Here is a 20455-nt window from a genome sequence, read left to right on the forward strand (position 1 = left end):
AAAAGTAAACATATATAACTGAATATATATGAATATATTTTATGTATATAATATATAAAAAATATATATTTCATCTGTCTAGAGCACTGAAAGATAATTAATTAATTCCTAGGTAACTTAAAAGAAAGATTGAGAACACCAAAATATTCATCCATTGTAAAACAGCATCTAATTTTTCAGTATTGTCCAAATTATGATGCACTTACAAGCATATACAATTGTCAAGTTCTTTTAGGTAACTTTCTTATGGAATTCATCAAAATTCCAAAAATGCATAATAAAATGTATCAAGTATTATTTTCCCTCTTATCACAGTATATAGTCAACTATTAGTAGAGTCAGTCCCATAAGGGAGGCTACAAAATTACAATTACAAATGTCAACTACCAAAATACAGGCAGTAAATGTATGGGGAGTGGGAAATACGCCAGTTTAAAAGCCTAGTAACCTGTAGGCATCCTTAAGAGACTTTGTTTGTCTTCCCATAAACTGTCACATTCTGATTTAGGATTGTTTGTGAAATGAATCTAGTCAGTAATGAGCCAAGATATCACTATACCCTTTCTCTTATAAATCACAGAAATTTACTCTGTAGGAATGATCTATCCTTTTTCTCTCATTCCCCATAATCCAATCACTTCCTCTCATAAGCACTTTCCCCCTGGTTTTCACCATAATGCATTTTCTGTAACTAACAACCATCATTTCCTGATTATCATGCTTCTATCCTTGCACAGGAATGTGGGTCTTATGTGGGTCAGGGTCATCTTTCCCATCCATCTGTGTCTCCATGCTAAGTGTGTTAGCTCAAAGGTGAGTCTGGATAGACCATCATTTTGCCTAGTCTATATAAAAGTTTGAATGCCACAAGTCTATGCCACTTTGATTAAGAACCAACAAGTTTTGGTGTGCCTAATACTACACTGTTAGAATAAGCACATTCAAAGACTTATTAGCAACTTTGCCATGTGCAGATCCCTATAAATCTCGTGAAAACGTCATAGAAAATACTCTATGGTTTTTAGTGTGCCATGCAATGGTGACTTTCCTTATAAATAAATAAATGATTTGACAGATACTCAAAAAACAGAAAATCTTGAGCTCTGTACACCTGTCTAGTTTGACAAGTGATGATTTAAGTGGCCTATACATCTATTTGAATTTAAATTCAGTATAAAGTTAATTTAAAGGGCCTACCATTCAGGGTATTTTAATTTCAAGATTCGGTATCCTGGACCACTAGATTTCTAATGACTGTCATCACTAAATGAAGGGCTCTGTTTTTTCTCAGCTATACAGGAATAGACAACTTGTAGGTCTGTGAATTAACTTTGATTCAGCACACCTGGAAGAATTAGCTTTGAGTTTTAAATGTCTCTTGGGACTAGAGGAAACCTAACTGGCTAGTAGATTCCTTGTGTCTTAATTCAGGGCGTCAAGGCCGCTAAAGAAGTTTCACAATTTGATTCACCATATTTCTGCACACCAAGAGTATCTCAGGACACATCCCTGTGCACTAGTTATAACACTGCGATAATTGGCTATCCTTCCCTAGTGCTGGATGTTTCCCTAGAGCCCAGTGATTTCACTGACCAATATGGAACATGTTGGTGTATGAAATATTTCCTACCATTTTACAAGACTTTAATTTTGTTTTATAGTTATATTTCCCAATAACAAGATGGTACTTCAAAGGGTATAGTACAAAGATATTACAAATACTGCAAGCCTAAGAACTTGTCAAATTAGATTATTTGATGAATACTGAGGATGATTCATGGATGTTCATAGCATTAGACTTAATGTATGGTCATCTTATGTGATTCTTAAATGAGTTATTTTCTCACTCATTTCAAACTGACTTAAAAAAAATACAAAATACAAAAAAGCCCTCTCACTTTCAATACTAGCCATGCCATGTAGGAATGAAAATATTCCAGCATTAGCACTATTACCTTAGGATCAGATAATATATCTTTTCCTAGAATCACATCATGTTTATAAAACAACTTTATACAACAACAGTGGTTCTCAAAATGTGTTCTACAGACCAGCAGCATCAACATCACTGGGGAAGTCAAAGAAAATCAATTTCTGAGTCCATACCTAGACTTACTGAATCAGAAACCCTAGGTGTGGAGTCCAGCAATTTTCAAGCCCTCCAGGTGATTGTAATGCCTGTAGTTCAAGTTTAAGAGTCACTGGTCCATAATATCTACATGCCATTTGAAAAAGTAGTGACATTGCTCTTCAGATTAGGTGACCAATGATTACAACCCTTAGTCACAAGGGTGGAAAAGGGAATGAAATTACTGGTTCTTTGAAGACTAAGGAAGTGGCTGTGGAGGAAGTTTGGGAGCTGGTAATCAACACAGAGACATGCAACAAGCCAACAGATGTTGCACAGACTTGTCTCCTCTACCTTTCATTCTGTTTTAATCCTGGATAAACCATGAAGAGGGTCTTCCTACCATCTCTTCCTTCCACTCCTAAAGTTCCTACCATAGTAACAGGTCACCATGTTTCCTAAGAACATAAAATATCACCAGTTTCATGCTACCATGAACCTCTGCATAGGAACAACCTGGAATAATTCAGGTAAGGCCATCACCATAATGTAGTATTAGAGCCGGGATAAATGTTGCTATTTTGTCCTCTAATTTATTTGCATACAAGCATAATTGGGGTAAAATAAATACCAAGGGTATTATTAAAGAAAAATAAAAACCAAAGATATCAGAAACCTCAAAAATATAGTTTGAGGTTACATGTGTCAAAAATTCTAGTCAATTTGTTTGGAATTGGAGGTGGTTGGAATATGTACTAGAAGCTTGTATAACATCTTCAGATCTTTCTTAATCCCAGTTGTCAAAGCTAATAATACCAGATAGTGATAATCCTTATAATTTCCTTTAACTATTTTAATGCTTTTACTGAAAAAGACATACTATTTGCTTACGCAAATGGGATTTCAAGATATTTTTATTTATATTCCGGAAAATTTGCTTAATAACCTGGCAGAAGCTTTCTTAACATTGAATATATAATGTTATATAGGGTAGAAACGTACACAAGATATGGTCACCTGGTCATTTCTATGATTAAAGAACTCAGAATCCCACAGAAGAGAGAGAGAAATAATTATGATGCAATATGTTCAATACTTCAGAATAGAAAGTTTTGGGAAGTAAGAGTGGAAAGGATTTCTGGAAGTCTCCTCAAAGGAGATACGCAAAGTAAAACATGAAGAAATGTAGCTGGTCAACCAGAAGAGGACAGAAAGGACAGTAAGAAAGAATAGCAAAGATTCTGGAGCATAAAGATGAAGGAACAATGCATGGGTTGGGAATATAAGCCAAATCATAAATGACCTTGTAGAGCTTACTAACAGGTATGGTTTTCACAGGAAGTAAATAGAAAATGATCAAAGATTTTCAGCAGAAGAATGACATGATCAGATAAATGTATTATCTGAGGTCTGGTGAAGGGAAGAAAATGAGGACAAAAAGACCATTAGATATCTTTCGTAATAACATACGAGATGAATATTAAGAGTCTGGATTTAGAGATACTCTCCAAAGAAAAATATACAAATACAAGATATATTTAGAAGATTAATTCAATAGAACTCAGGTATTAACTGGTGGGGGATGGGAGCAGCTAAAAAGAATTAAAAATGATTCCTAGATTGCTGGTGTGAATATGAACAGTGGTGCAATACACTGAAACAGGGAACACACAGAGAGGAAAAGGTTTGCTTTGGGGCAGTGGTATTATGGAGTTTGAGATGTCTGTGGAAATCTAAGTGGTCATTCCAATAACTTCAATATACAGGTCTAGAGGACTGACATGTCTCGAATTACACATTTGGGAGCCTTGGGCAACAAATTTAAAAGACTTTCAACAGCATCTAAATGTTAATAATTTTGCAGACTACAACCATCATGTCTAGAATAAATTATATATACTTTCTCTAGTGGCAGCAAGATAGAACACATTCTAAAAATGCATTGCCACCAAATAGGCTTCTGTATGTCTTGGATTATATTTTCCTATTTATTCATGGGTAACATCACTTCTTATCAGTATATAATTGCTTCTTTATAGAAAGGATAATTTCTATCTCTATTACTATAACAACGATCACATAAGTGCATTACACAGCTTAGGACAAATTAAGGAAACTAATTATACATATAGTGATGTATTAACAATTTCTTATTTTAAATAATGTTAAGGTATACTTTTGCCCTCTATTTGGTTTTACTTTTTTTTTTTAAGATCATAAAGTTGCATTCCTTAGAAACTTCTTTGATGAGGCATGTTTTGTTGAATTTTTTTTTAACCTAACAGATGTTTGGGTAGTTAAAATTCCTCATGAGTATGGTATCCTGTGGTTTTCACAACCTAAGTGTTACCCCAGGAATTTTCTTTTCTTGCTGTCTTCCAGTCCTGGTGGTCTATAGGAGATGCACATTACAAGAGTCCCATTTCATTCCATACTAATTTCACACCCACACTTCCTTAAAGTTGTGCATTTCCTCAGTATTATCAATATCTACTGTGCACCACAGAGGTATTTAAGAGTTTTCTATTTTACACCACTCCCACACACATACATACACAACTCAAATTGCTTTTGAGTATAAGGATAATCAGAAAAATAAGAGAAGAGTAAAACAGCTGCAAGTCTGCAAGTTAAATATTTCTAGCATTTGTGATTTTTGTGCTTACGTTTGTATCTACACATATCAGCATAAAGTAGAATTATGGCTATTATACAGACTATTTAAGAAGAAAAACAATGTGGCTTCAATTATCTAGATCAGAGCATGTGAGAGAAACAAAGGTTAGCTTAAGTTGGCTAAATATTGTTTCCTTTATCATTCTGTTTTACAGGTATACATTCAGATTCAGAGAGTAACCCAATTTAATTCACAGTTTGTATTCTGTCTTTGCTGGCGGGATGTTCAATTTTGATGCTCCTCTGTTTGAGTTCAGATCAAGTTTACAATAACATATTTTCTTATTATACAAGCCATTTTAGGTCCTTTTATAATATTTATTATTCAAAGTGAGTGGCCTTTTATTTGAAGTATTCAAACTTTGAATAACTTGATCTGAAAATAGCTATCAATTGCTAACTCTTTATCAAGGAGCTCTGGGTTTGACAAGACGTTATATTAGTAAGTGCTTGGATACAACCTGATGCCATTAGAACAAAATGCACACTTATCTGAAACAGTGATTTTATACTATTTCACATTATTGTTTAGTCTTTTCTCTAATTCAGACAAAGAATTGTCATTATCTTATTTTATATCATGAAACAATATATCACTTTTTTAGTCAATGATAGATAATACAAAACATATTAATTTTCTCCATCCAGATTACTTTCTGTGTTTGCAAAATGCCCATAGTATTTTCATCTTTGTTATGCAGAAGCAACATGTAAGTATGACTTATTTTTAACATGAAAAACATTACTGCTCTTCACGATTTTGGCTGCTTAACTATTCCTATTTCTTTTACTCTTATACCATATGTTATTTCACCATATATATTATGTCACAATAATATATGTAGTGTCTTTTTATCTTTCATATCAAATAGTATATTATCTCTTCTTGGTTTAATATATCAAATGAAACTTTTACTGTATAATTATAAAATTTAGAAATTCAAATGTACAATATTTATTTTTTAAAAAGTCCCCTCCTCCATTGGAGGCCAGAAATTCCTCCATTCTGGAAACTAAAAGAAGAGTAATTAATTCATTTTCAAAACCTAAACAATTAAAGTATATTATTATCCTCACCCACACGTAATTACTCAGTTGCAAATCTATGAATTTTGAGAATGCCAAGAAAATCATGTCTGTTATCACAATGCTGAAATATATAAATTGTTTCACCTTTCTCTCCTAATGACAGTGGTAGAAAGTAAATTTTCCCTGTGTCCTTTGGAAATACAATATGGTCATAGACCTTAAAAGGAGGTAGGAAGTAGAAGAAATGATATTCAAGTAGAAAGACTTGAGATGTGGGATTATGTTTTTTTCTACCTCCATTGTAGAGTATTTGAGTATTTTCTTTTATTTTTTTTTATTTTTAAGAGGCAGAGTCTCACTCTATTGCCCAGGCTGGAGTGCAGTGGCATGATCACAGCTCACTCTAGCCTCAAACTCCTGGCCTCAAGTGATCCTCCCGCCTTAGCCTACCAAGTAGCTAGGACTATAGCTGTGCACCACCACCCCCAGCTGAGAATATGGGATTATTTAAAAATCCAACTTTGATTTACCAGCTTGTGAACCGATCATGTTATATGTTGTTTTATGCCAATTAAACATCTCCTGTAATAGTGTGAACTGTGCTTGCAAAAGATGGTGCATTAGAAAATCTACTTTCTGGCTCAGTGTAGTAAGTAGAAGTAGGTACTTCCCAAGTGAGATGTTCATAAAAATCAGAATGGGAACCTTTACTGGCAGCAGACACATAGGCACAGGTATATTTTAACCAAAGGTTAAAAATCAGCTGTCCACCAGCCACCTCTGGGCTAGTAACATGTGTGGTTTGAACAATTCAGTTCTTTTTTTAATTTTAAAAATTTAGTTGCAAGTAAAATATTGAGTATTTTCACACAAAATATCTAACTTTCCTGTTTCTTTGAAAATGTCAGAAGACCTAGTAGCACGGCCTGTCTATAGGATAATACTCATCAGAGGTAAGTAGTGGCTGCCCCTTTAGACAGTGCATTCTCTGTAAATTTGCCCTGGCTTATACCACTCCCAATTGCCGTACACCAGCCAGCTTCATTCATTATGGTATCTGTCTGACTCTTTCGGGTAATTTCCCGTTACCTCTGAAACTTTACGGTTTAATCATTCAGTTGAGTGTTCTTTTTTCCATCAAATCTACACTTGTGATTTTATTCATTCCTATCAGTGGGAGCAACTCAAATCCTAGCTTTAGCCACGTTCTAATCTCTCAGCACTTACTTCTTTCTGTTGCCTAGTTAATTAGATTAAAACATCTATTTCTTTTCAAAATCAGCAGGCTGAAAATAACTATACTTATTGGCTAATCTCAAACAGAATCTGATTTTTTTCCATTTTTTTCTCTTTTCTCTGTTTTGGCACAGCTATCCTCATCATCACCTACACTGGAAAATGATTTCTTCTCCCTTTCCTTCTATAGCTTATTCATCAAATTTCACTCATTCAGGAAATATTTATAGAGTATCCACTGGTACCAGGCACTCTTCTAGGCAATAAGGAAACAGCAATGAGCAAGATAGACTCTAAAAACGAATAAGCAAATAAAAATTACAAATGATCTGAAAATAATAAATGTTTATTAAAAGAAGAGGATGTTATAGAAGATTACTGCATGTCCATTTTAGATTAAGTGGTAAGGGAAATTCATTCTAAGCAGGGATTATTTAAATATAGACTGATACTATAAGAAACTGCTCACGTGAAGAAGGTAGTGGAAAAATATTCTATAGTCAAAAGGAAAAGGGAATGCAAAGTCCAAATTCTAGGAGTTTAGTTTGTTTAAGCAACAAAGAAAAGTCTAGAGTGAGTAGAAAGTAATGGTATAGGGGAAAGTGGCTATGAACAAGGTTAAAATTTTAGGTAAGAGCCAAGTCATGTAGGGCTTTGTTAATCAAGTTAAAAAATGTGAATTTTATTCTAAGAGCCACGGGAATTCAGTGGATAGCTTTAAGCAAGAAAGCGACACCATATACATTAGGTTTGAAAAGATCAGCCTGGCAGCCCAGGAGGCCAGTTAGGCTAATGTGGTTGTAGCAGTAATGGAAGGGTTAGACAAATATGGTAGCAATGCAAATGGAGGGATGTGTTCAGATGGTGTGGTTGAAATGAATCTTTGGCAGAATTGAGGAGGAAAGGAAAATTGCTGGATTTTTATTTTCTACAAACTGATGAATGAGGATATCCCTTACTAAGATAACAAAGATGGGAGGATAAGAGGTTTGATGTTACACCCTATATTAATTTAGACAAATATATTCAATACACATGCCCAACGATGTCAGTTGATCAGACAAATATACTGATCTGGAGTTCTGGGCAGCATTTGGGACTAGAAATAGAGATTTGAGAATAATCAATATATAAATAGACTTTAAAGCCATAGGACAGAATAAGTCACTTAAGGTAAAATCTCCTAGGGATTGTGTATTGATAAAGCAGACAAAAGGGCCAAGTACAGATCTCTGTGCATTCTAACACTTAGGGTTTATTAAAAAAAAAAAAAAAAAAGGAAGATAAGGAGAATTCAGCAAAGGAGACTGAGAAAGAGCCACCAGAGAGATATGAGAAAAACCAGAAGAGCAGATCTTACAGACACCAAGAATCAACGTGGTAAAAAGAGGAAGGGTTGGAAAGGCTGAGTTGTCACGATTCTACCTCAAATGTTGAATTATATTAACAAACATCTATTGGACATTTACTATTACAAACATTATGGCAGGTACTCTGGCAAATTATAATAAGAGACACATTTGGCCCAGAAAAAAAAGCTTCCAGATCAAAGTTTATTTCACTATCTATAAGGGCCTAACAGTATCCATTTGTCACTGAAAATCTATTTGTGAGTGTGTGTATGTGTGTATATTATTTAATGCTCTACTAATAGGTACCACAAATTTTTAAGAAAAGTGTGATTTGGATTTGAAAGGAATCACCTAGTAAGAGTTTAAGTCAAGATAGGAGAATGGTAACATAAGGTCCATATTTGAAGGGCTTCTATGGTGTGGTGTTGGGATGGGTGACCTGGCAGACCTGAAATTTGCTCTGGAGGACTGGCACTTGGGTAGAAATGGCATTTTAGAGAATACAGCCATTCCTCAGAGCTCTTGCTTGTAGGATTTGATTTGCAATTTATTTATACTGCATGGAAACCACTACAATTCTATGTAGGCAGGGTTCAGGATAAGTAATAGAAATTTTATTTACTTAATTATGGATAATAATATTGTCTAAGAAAGCAGAGTGACCTGTTAGTTATAACTATAAAACTCAAGTTGCCTAAGCAATCTTTACCTACACTTTGAGTGATTTCTCTGGAAAAGCACTCAAGAACTTTTTTCCTGAATGCAAAAGTCCTGAGAGATGTGTAGATGGCAGAGTAATTTTGAGAGATTATTTGTGTTTCTTCTCCGTATTTTTTTCTTCTCCTTATCTCAAACTGGGAGTTGAGCCTTAGTATTTCTTTGCGTCAGAGTTTTGTATAGATGAAAAGCACAATCTGAAAAACTGCTTGCTGACAGATCAATCGGGGTATAGTGCTCACACCTGTGTAAGCCTGCAGTCACTGAGAAGGTTGTAAAGTCTGGCTTAAAGGCCGCAGAGCCTCCACATATGAGAGAAAATGTAGGCATGGCTAAGGGCACTAGATGACAATCAGTGTGGTCTAATGGTAGATCACAAGAGAGGCTTCCCTCATGCTTTGTCACAACGTCAGACTCTAGGATCCTGGCACAACTCCGGGAGTTTAAGAAAAGCCCTAATGATGACTGAAATTGAATTTTCCATTATGTTTCAATTAAATTAAAAATAAGCATGTTATTATGTAAGCCAGTTAGTATATTTAGTTATTTCTATATTCGGTGATTTCATACACAATTGGATTAAGTAGAAATCATTAATATATAGGTATAGAATATAACATAAATGAGTATGTACATATCAGGACAATACTTACGGCCAGGCAGGGTTTGTGTAGAAATCCAGCTGGAAGCATTGCCATAGCCAGCATTGGTGCTGGCAGCCACCTGGAATCTATACCATCTAAATTTTTTCAGTCCATACACTGTCTCTTCAGTTAGGTCAGCTTCATAGAGATATTGAATTTTTTGATATTCAACACATTCCTCGGATTCCCATTCTCTGCATTTTTGAGCACGAAGTTGAGTGGTAATCTTGTAATTTTGAAAGTAGCCAAGGATAGTGTCAGGTCTTATCCATGTCAATGTTGCACTAGTTGACTGAACATCAGAAAAAGTAATATTTGTGGGAACACTGGGAACTAAAAATTAAAGGGGAAAAAAATTAAAAATAATTGGAATTACCAAACATTTTGTAAACAGAAGAAAGAAATGGAATTTTAACATATTATGGCCGGGAGCCGTGGCTAATGTCTGAAATCTCAGCATTTTTGGAAGTCAAGGCAGGAGGGTTGCTTGACACCAGGAGTTCAAGACCATTCTGGACAACATAGTGTGACCCTGTCTCTATAAATTTTTTTTTAAAAAAGCCAGGCGTGGTAGTGTGCACCTTAGTTCCAGCTACTTGGGATGCTGAAGCAGAAAAATTGCTTTAACTCAGAAGTTTGAAGCTGCAGTGAGCTATGAGTGTACCACTGCACTCTAGCCTGGGTGACAGAACGAGACTCTGTCTCTAAAAAAATTTAAAAAAAATTCTATTATGGTGCATCTAGTAGAGATCTGTCAAAGTAGTACAGTACTTACATTAATTATCCCCACTCTTAATGAGCAAAACCTTAAGGTGATGCTTCATGGACCACCATTTCAAAAGAGTAGAGGACAAAACAATTGAGATTTTTTTATACCTAATTTTGCTCCCAAATATAATCATAAATGGTTTATATAATTGTATTTTAGCTTCATATAGAAGCAAAAATTTCACTGGTACAAAAGCAAACTGTATGCTCATATCATCCTAAGTACTTCCCTAGGCATATCTAAGTTTTTAATATTCAGTTCCCCCAAAATATATATTTTATATTTAAATGTCTAGATAAATATAAGCACATATTATATATATAATTGTTGGTTATTAAACATTTTTAACTAAATAATGTAACAAACAGTATTACTGAATAAATTAGATTAGTTGATTTTTATTTTATCTTCGGTACATTTAAAATTAACAAAACTTTTCTGATATTAATACACAGACTGAGGTATCTGTACATCACCTACAATCACATGGTCCTACCTGGAGTTACTTTTTAGATTTCATTCTGCTACACACTTACCATGTGTCAGGCTCTGAGTCCGGTGTTAGGGATTCAAGATACAATAAAGTTTACAAGAAACAGTTTATTGGGCACATAAAATGAGCATATTACAGTTAGAAATATGAAAGAGCAATGAACTAAGTGGTATTGAAACTTTTCTCAACCATGCCTTTCCTATCTTCAAGGGCCTTTGCTGAGAAGACTGAGATAAAGAGAATGATAAAAATGACTTATATGAAAATTTCATGATTTATGAAAACTATATGTTAATACTCACACTTAAAAATAAGAAAATAAATATTTAGAAAAATCATTCATTCTTAAATATATCATATTAAATCAATATTCAATAAATATCTAATGAGCACCTAATATATGTAGGTACTATTGTAAGTGTTGGAAATACAATAAACAAAACAGACAAAAATTCCTGACCTCGTGAAATTTACATTCTGGAGAGCTATATACAATAAAAGTATTGTACACAGCCATCCCTCACTATCTATGGGGGCTTAGTTCTAGAAGCTTCCATGGATACCAAAATCAGAGGATACACAAGTCTCCTATATAAAATAGTGTAGTATTTGCATATAACTTATGTATATTATCTCATATAATTTAAATAATCTCTAGATTACTTATAATACCTAATACAATGTAAATGCTATGTAAATAGTTGTTATCCTGTATTGTTTAGGGATTAACGCAAGAAAAAAATGTATGTACATGTTCAGTACGGATGCATTTTTTTGCAAATATTTTTTTTTCTTGAATCCACAGATGGAGAACCCATGGAAATGGGTTGGTTGGTTGAATCCACAGATGGAGAACCCATGGAAATGGAGGGCTAACATATAGTATTTGGGATGATGACCAGAGGTATGAAGAAAAATAAGGAAGGGAAGAAGGAGAGAGAGTTCCAGGGATAATGAAATTTTAAATTCGGTAGTAAGAGAATGGATTAGAAGACATTAAGTTCCTTATAAAAGTGGGAGAGCTAACCATGTGAATATTTCAGGAAGAAAAATTTGGAGCAGAGGAAACTGCATTATTAAACGCCCTAAGTTGGAAGAATGCCAGTATACTTGGAGAGTAACGAGGCCCGAGTAACTTAGTAGGAGCTGAGGGCTAATGAGAGACATTGAAAGCTAGACTGTATACGACATTATAGGATATTGTTATGGTTTTCTTTTGAGCAGAGGAGCGACAGGTTCTAACACGTTTTCACAGAATCACTCTAGCTACTGTGTTGAGAATAGATGAAGGGAGACAAGGATAGAAACGAGGAGACTAATTAGTAGGTTACTACAATGTCAATGCAAGAGATCATGGTGGCCTGGATCAAGACGGTAGCAGTAAAAGTGAAGAGAAACATTCAGATCCCAAACATAATTTGAAGGAGAGCTGACAGGCTTTGCTGATGTGTGGTGTGTGGACTAGGAGAGAAAGAGAGGGGTAAAGGAAAACTCTAAGGTCTTTGGATTGCCCAAACACAAAGATGAAGCTGTTATTAACCAACAAGGTGATGACTGTGTAATGAGTAAGCTTTGGTGAGAAAGAGTAAGAATTTATTTTGAGTATGTTAACTTTGAAATTCCTCTAAGACACCCAGAAGGACAAATCAAATAGTAGACAGATGCTTGAATCAGGAGTTCTGTAGAGAGAGGTCTGGACTTGTACTAAAAATTTGGATTTTCTCTTAATTTTTTATTAAATTATCTACAGATGTATTTCATATATATAAAAATATATAATGCACACATATATATATTTGCCCAAAACTGGAAAAGAAGTTATAAAGCAATGAATAACAATGATTAAATCACTTAAAATCCTATGATCAGATTCAATTACTCTGTTTTCAAATACTAATATTTATCATCAAATCTTACTGCATTTAGTTGACCATTAACTTAAAGGTAGCATTATAAACAGAACACTTGATACACTACTTACAACACACTCTTTTATCTTTATTTATCATGAAGAAAAGCAATTATAGAGAATATTATTTTTAGGGAAAATGTATGTGTACAGAAAAAGAAGTTTTAGAATTGGCTAAAAAGTAGAATTTCTATAATTCATTGAAATCCCTCAGTCACTAAATGTGAACTCACATCACCTGAATATAAGATAACATTTTCAAAATATTTCAACATAAATCATAGAAGTGTTATTGACTTGAGTGTTCAGGAAATGTTTTCAGAGAAGAGATGGCATGTGAGATGAGATTTCACTGATTGTAAAGAGGCAATCTTAGAAGAGGGGGTGATGGAGGCCAAGTCAAGTGTGATTGTAGCCTATAATTCATGTTGGCAACAAACAGAAAGGCTGCACAATAGCTTGGGGACTTACTGTGGCAGAGGGAATTATAGACAGCTTGTCAGGCAATGGAAAGCTATCAAAGGTGTTGGAATGAGATGTTCAGAGGTACATTTTATCAAGTCCAGTCTGGTAATTTCACAATAGGAAAAGAGAAAATTTCAAAGACCATTTCATTTGTCTAGGAAAGAAGAAGTAAGATGGTAGCAACAGGAAAGAAGTCAGTTTTTAAAATTTATGTGGGTGGTTGATTCCACAAGAATAGGCAAATAAATGGGAAATCACAAAATCTCAGAATGCAAAATAAGTTTAAAGATTGTCTTGGTCAATTTGTCTCTTTATGTCTGACCATTGTGTCTGTGGATGTTCTCAAAGATTCCCAGCCCCTGTACAAAAAGCTTCTTTCACTTATACAACCAAAAACCTATCTAGGAATAGATGGGAAGGAAGTTTGCTGCAGTAATTAAGAATCCAAATCAGTTCAATTTAAAATAGACAGATACCCAGTGGACTTGACCTTACAATTTGAGTCCTCTAAAAACAGAACATTATCTTTGGCTGGTTGCAGACAAGGATGTAAAAGATTTGAAGCATGAGATGGATTCAGTGTACAAAAATTTCTCCACTGCTGGCTTTGAAGAAGAGGCCACATGATAAAGCATGGAGGCCATCTCTAGTAGCTGAGAGAAGCAGTTGGGTAAAAGCCAGCCAGGAAATGGGTCAGTCCTACAAATGCATGGAACTAAATTCTGCCACAACCATGTGAGTTTGGAAGAGGACCCTGACAACTTGACTTAGCTTGTGAGAAGAATAGGGAACCTAGGTACATCATACGTGGACTTCTGACGTATAGAACTATAAGCTAAGAAATGGCTGTTGTTTTAAGCTACCAAGTTTGTGATAACTTGTTACACAGCAATAGAAAACCAGTACAACTTTCCTCTACAAAATAACCAATCACTACTTACCTAGTCTTAAATATATAGAACAAAGGAAAACTAAAAATCTTGAGGGATTTTATTTTAAAATTTATTTTCAGATACCTCTATCAATTTGTATCGCTTTCATTATTTTGTTCCTGTAAATCTTACTTAGTTCTGCACTGAAAACCCACCCCAAAGAGGCCTAATCTACTTTCATCTCCACTTCACTCCAACATTCTACACAAACAATCTAGGAAGATTTTGCTTTTGCTTCTGCATCCATATCAATAAAAAATATTGAGCAATCACTCCAAAATATGTATATTTATTTGTAGGTAATATGCACATAATAATGTCAATCTACATATTAAAATTGTGTCTCTTGGAGTCTAGACTAATGGTTGCAACAAAATGGTTCTTTAATAAATGTTTTCTGAATATATTAGCAAATGAATAGAAAGCATAACAGGGGATTTGATTTAGACAGATGATCAGAAAAGGCTTTATTGATGAAGGATAACTTAATCAGAGACCTGAAGGATAAGAAGAAACTTCCCAGGTGAAAATCATCAGGATTTTTTTAAGGCCCTGAAGGAAGAGAGCATTACACAACGAAAACACTTCAAGAAATCTTCTGGGCCCACAGGGAGATGGACGGGAAGAAAGCTAAAGATGTAGGCCAGAATCACACCATGTTGAGCCTTCTAGACTGAATTCAAGATTTTTAGTTTTATTCTAAGTGCAGTGGAATACTTGAGAAGTTTTATAATGGCTTTTTGTTTTCATTATAACTTTACACTCTGTTCTTTCCCTATGGAAACCAGAGAGTATGGTCCAGACACTTCCCTTTATTTTGGATCTACCACAAACCACCTTTACCATGTTTCAATTTCCTTTCCCTATGGTTTGCTAAACCACTATAGGTGGAAGGAAAAAGGGACATCTTCACTAGCCAATTAACTGGAGAAGGCAAAGGAGACTGCCCTTTCCTGACCCCAGGAAAGGGGTCATCAGGAGGGATGACTAGATGCCCATGGCTCTATGAGTAACTATTTTTTCCTGCAATGTTCAGGTTTTAGGAAAGAAGACTGTAATGACAAATTTTTGCTGCAGAGTAAAAATTTTTAGCAGATTAATATTGGTTCACAAACTCTAGTATTCTCTAAACGAGTTTTTCAGAAAAGAAAAAGTCTACATAGAGTAGTACTTTAACTTGACAAAGCAACAAGGTCCAGGCAAGAGCTATTTTTAACCTGGCTATGGGAAGCAAAACAATAATTTCAGTCCCCTGTTATGTGACAGGCATAGTGAAGGGACACTGGGACATACAGACACTCAATATGTGGTTGTTGAGTATGTGACTAAATTATGATTCATTGAAACAGTCCTCTGGTTTTCATGTGGTACAAAATCTAGCCCACATTTTTCAGTCAAATGTGTTTAGAAAGATAAACCAGAAATAAATCTGATCTGAAGCCAAATATATAGTATAACTTATAGACTTTTTTAAACAAAGCTACCTCAGAAGTATTCCTAAGTGACCAGCAGTAACCCTCATTTATATCCAGCATCTTCTCTTTTGATGAACTGTGTGCTGAACTAGACTATTTCAAGGCAACTGCCCTATTGAATTACAGATACAAAAAGGATTACACTCATTTCAGCATGGAGAATCAGATTTCCATTCTTTAAGAATGACTAAAAACCTCAAAACTTTTTCTATACACAGATGGTACTAATTTGAACACATCATCCCATGCTTCCTGGAGTAATCACACAGCTTGCTTAGATTTTCTAAACATGACTGAACTGTGATGAAGTGATCAACATTAACTGCCAAGGTATTCAGTAAATTACATTTTTATTCATAAATTATTCTTATTGGTGAAATACTCTCATCATGGTTGAAATGAGAGTCTTGAGATATATATAAGTAAGAATTTGCTACAGGTTTAAATTCATGACGGTTTTCAGTGACTATTTAGTAGATGCTACTTAGAACATGATAAGGTGTGTAAAACGCAATTATTCTGTAAACTTCTGAATATCAATTATTAGAAGCTGCTAACCTCCCATGATAGGATTCTGATGATGGTTGGTTTGAATTGACTTCTCACTGACCTGGTTAAGTACGCTAACATGGAAGAAGTTGTTTCAATTCTTTATTTATGACTATATTTTTATCTTCGGGCACAGATGTACTCTCTTTTAAGTAATATGGATGTTTGAGAATTTATATTTATGAATTATATTTATAAAACATAAAAAAGTATCAACCAATCTTTCCCAGTTTATTAAGAATATTTTTGTTTCTAGAAATTTTAAATAATCTGCTATCCTTTTAGAAGCACAAGGTACAGATATATAATCTAAGAATACACAAATAAAAGTGCACTTTGCTAACACTAACATAGTATGGATCAACATAAAAATTGAAATTCCTGCAGAGTTAAGTGCAAAGTTGAGTGCAAAGCAAATTTCAGTATCCTAGACATAAATTTTGAACTAACTTGAATTTAATTGATAGCATTTATTGGACATTCACATTGAGTGGTGTAGACAGGTTTCAAGTCTTAAGGCATAAGCTCCTTTTCATACACACACACACACACACACACACACACACACACACACACACACATAAACAAACAGTTTAGTTAATAGAAACAACCACAAAAAGGTGAAGACAACAGAAAAGAGAAGCAAAAGATCTGGGAGCTGTAATTTGAAGGAACGATTGAGGATTAGTATAGATGTGGAAGAAAAGATGTTCAAGGAGGTTGAATAAAAAGGAGAGAGTTGTAATTATTAATAGCAACAAAATGTCAAGAGCTGGAAGGTATCTTAGACTAGAAAAGAATAGTCTAACTAAGGAAGTAATAAGAAAAAAAGGGGGGTATCAAGCATGGTGCTATTGAAAGTCTAAGAGAGGAGTTTAGATGACTACTGCAGACAATAAAGAAGAACTGACAGAGATTAACTGGTGAAGTATAAATGTAAACAAAACCCTGATCCTTCATATAGCTTATTATTAGGAAATGGTAAATTTCATAGAAATTGGTTAGATGTTGTATATATAAAATACAATATAAATTATAATGATCTAGTAGGTTAAGAATAATTAGGATGAGAACTAAGAGAAAATGCAAAGGAGGATTGGTAGAATGTGATGATTTATTGGACATAGAGAAAATAGGAGTAAAACAAATTGAATGAACACAGGAATTAGGTTAATAGACAAAATGTATGCTGTAGACTTCCTAGAAGTAGGTTACATATTTGGCTCTGAGTGTTATGACAAATAATACAAAGGGAAAAAAAACCAAGACTAAATTTCTGTGACGATAAATAAAAATGTATTAAATGAACAATAATATAATAATCTCTGGTATTGAAAGCAAAGATATATTTCTCCTGAAAAATCCCATAAACAGGTTACCATGTAATTTAATGAACAATGTCCTCAACAATATTAATACACAGTAAATACTAAGTGCATTTAATTTTAGCCTTTCTTAAATGTCTCTCAGCATAGGTGGGTGGAATAAATCTCAAACACATTTTAGTAAAACTGTTTCTTCAGAGATTGTAATTATGCAGTTCAAGTGTACCTCACTCTGGTAGTCTAACTTAATCTAGGAGATTTTAGAGTAGCTGGAACAGCATTTATCAAGGTATGCTACACAAACATTATTGAAGGTGGTCTACAAATATGAGAATATGGATTGGTACATTCATACTAGTATGCCAAATTAAATAATCTTGTAATAGAAATTAATTTCACTTGCATGAAAGAGAACTGAGAAAATACCAATAAACAAGACTAAGATTTCCTAAAAAAGTTTTAAGTGTCTGTTCCAACACATGTATAGTTGGACAATTGGGGCCCAAAATTCTATGGACCATAGCTATAAAAATTTTAGTATTTAAACCTAGTACTATTGAACATATAACTTTATAAAAATATCTCAGTAAAACTTCTGGAAAAAAAGTCATTTTTTGGAGAAGACTACAAGGGAAACTGTTTATACATATTCTGTTTGAAATCAAAATAAGTTGACTTGATTTATAGAGTCATTAGTTTTGACAGCTCTATGTAGCAAGTTATCTCATGAGAATAGCTATCAAAAATGACAAGTTTGATTTTAAATAGTCTATCTGAAACAGTTCTTAGGGGAGTAATTAGATAGCAGACATAATTGTCCGGTAATACTACTCATATAACACCTGGAGACTAAATTGAACCTTGGACAGTGATGCAGAAATTAGAAAGACATACTGTTTCGTGGGGATTCACTTAAGGATGGGTATGAGTAAATAAATGTTAGTTTCAAATCTTGTTAACAGGATAAATAGAGTTATATTGAAAGGTGAAGTTTATATTAGCATAAGAGCTCAGGTAACCAATTTTGGACAATATCTGTGTATATAAGTAATTGTAATCATGAGAGTGAATGAACATTTGAATGGAGCACTCATAGTATCAGAAAAGCAGATAATGTAGAACTGAGTCTCAAGTCAACAGTGAATGGGCAGAATAGAATAGGAAAAAAATGATCAGAAGAAACTCAGGTAAGTATATATACTGTCTGGCATACATTGAAACTTAATAAACGTTTGTATAGAAAATAAATGAATAAGTGAACAAATTAATGGATGAAGGGACTGGTAGATCTCATGAAGTGCCACCAAATGCTGATTGTAATTGAATGCTACTTAAAATAATTTCAATTTCCTAAGGACTGTGACTATACAGAAAAAATTTATTGATTAAAATATACAAAAGGAGTCCTGGATCTACATTTTGGAAAAATATCCATAAGAGACTAGAAAATTTGGATTTTTCAGGGACTCCATGAGAGAGAAAGAGAGAGAGAGAGAGAGAGAGAGAGAGAGAGGAGAAACAAGAAGGAGAATCAATAGAAGAGAAAGGATCAAAGGATGGTGTGAGGTGGGGACTCTATGGCATAAAGCAATCAACAGAAAATTCCCTGGTAACCAAAAGATTTTTAAGAACAAAAAAGTCTAATGATCAATTTAAAGTAAGGTATATTATTGAAATGTAAACCCCTCTTCTATGCACTCATCACCAAATATTCATTAAGGCTATTATACACAAAAGTGCTCAGTATGATTAGAATTTTTGTCAAAATCATGAAGAGATCTCAGATTCATACTTTGTTAAAAAAATATAATTTTGCAAAAGAAACTTAAAAATATATACCAAAGTATTCCAGTTACAAAACATAATAAATTTGGGGAACTACGATCTGGTGATAGCTTTTATCAGACTAGCCCTCCTGCAGATAATAATTATGGACTTGGAAAGAGGGGGGAAATAGCTATTGGCTTGAGGTGTCACAGAATAAAGTATGAGGCTGCTAAAGTGGTTGTAAAAGAAGGAAGCCACGAGGGGTTAGACTCAAATTTGGGGTCTAAACTCTCCTGAAATAGTCATTATACCTGTATATTATTGTATGTATGTGTAATTAAGATGTATGTATATGTAATTAAGAGATTATACGTACATAATGGAGAATCCAAGGATCACAGTAGAAAGCAACAGCTGAAAAACTGTGTAGAAATTATAGCTGCTAAAATTGCACTTGTACCCCATAAATTTGCATAAATAGAAACCTCAAACAAACATACAATAATCCTAAGCAAAATATTAGCAAATCAAATCCAACCATATATGATAGAATAACACATCTGACCAAATGTGGTCTATCTCAGGAATGTAAATTTCATCTAATATTCAAAAATAAATAAAAGAGAACAAAGGATATGATCACCTCAATAAATTCAGAAAACCAAATAACAAAATTTAACATTCATTCACAATAAATACAGCAAACAATAAATGGAAGAATCTTCCTCCAAATTTGATAAAGTACATCTACAGAAAGTCTACAGCCAACATCAGACAAAATGGTGAAGGATTAATCCTTCCCACTGAAGTTGGGAACAAAGCAAGGATGTTGGCTTTTACAACTTCTATTTACCATTGTATTAATACCAAAGAATCTAGCCAGTGCTATAAGACAAGAAAAAAAGTCACAGATTTAAGAAACAAAGAGGTAAAAATGCTTTTAATTGTAGAAGACATGACATTTTTAATATAAAAAGTTCTAAAAATTTTTAAAAACTTTCTAGAACTAAGAAGCGAATTTAGCAAAGTTATATAGGATATAACGTCAA

At 33.9% G+C, this 20455-nt stretch overlaps 1 protein-coding gene across 1 annotated transcript in view; it reads right to left on the minus strand.

Moving 5' to 3' along the window:
- Positions 1 to 20455, minus strand: part of PTPRQ (protein tyrosine phosphatase receptor type Q) — a 189965-nt gene that overhangs the window by 79005 nt on the left and 90505 nt on the right. The window contains exon 26 of the mRNA XM_045553305.1: positions 9732 to 10055. Within this exon, the coding sequence (XP_045409261.1) occupies positions 9732 to 10055 (324 nt within the window). The remainder of the gene's footprint in view (positions 1 to 9731; positions 10056 to 20455) is intronic.

Source organism: Lemur catta, chromosome 6 (genome assembly GCF_020740605.2).
Source record: "Lemur catta isolate mLemCat1 chromosome 6, mLemCat1.pri, whole genome shotgun sequence".
In the NCBI taxonomy this organism is placed as follows: domain Eukaryota; kingdom Metazoa; phylum Chordata; class Mammalia; order Primates; family Lemuridae; genus Lemur; species Lemur catta.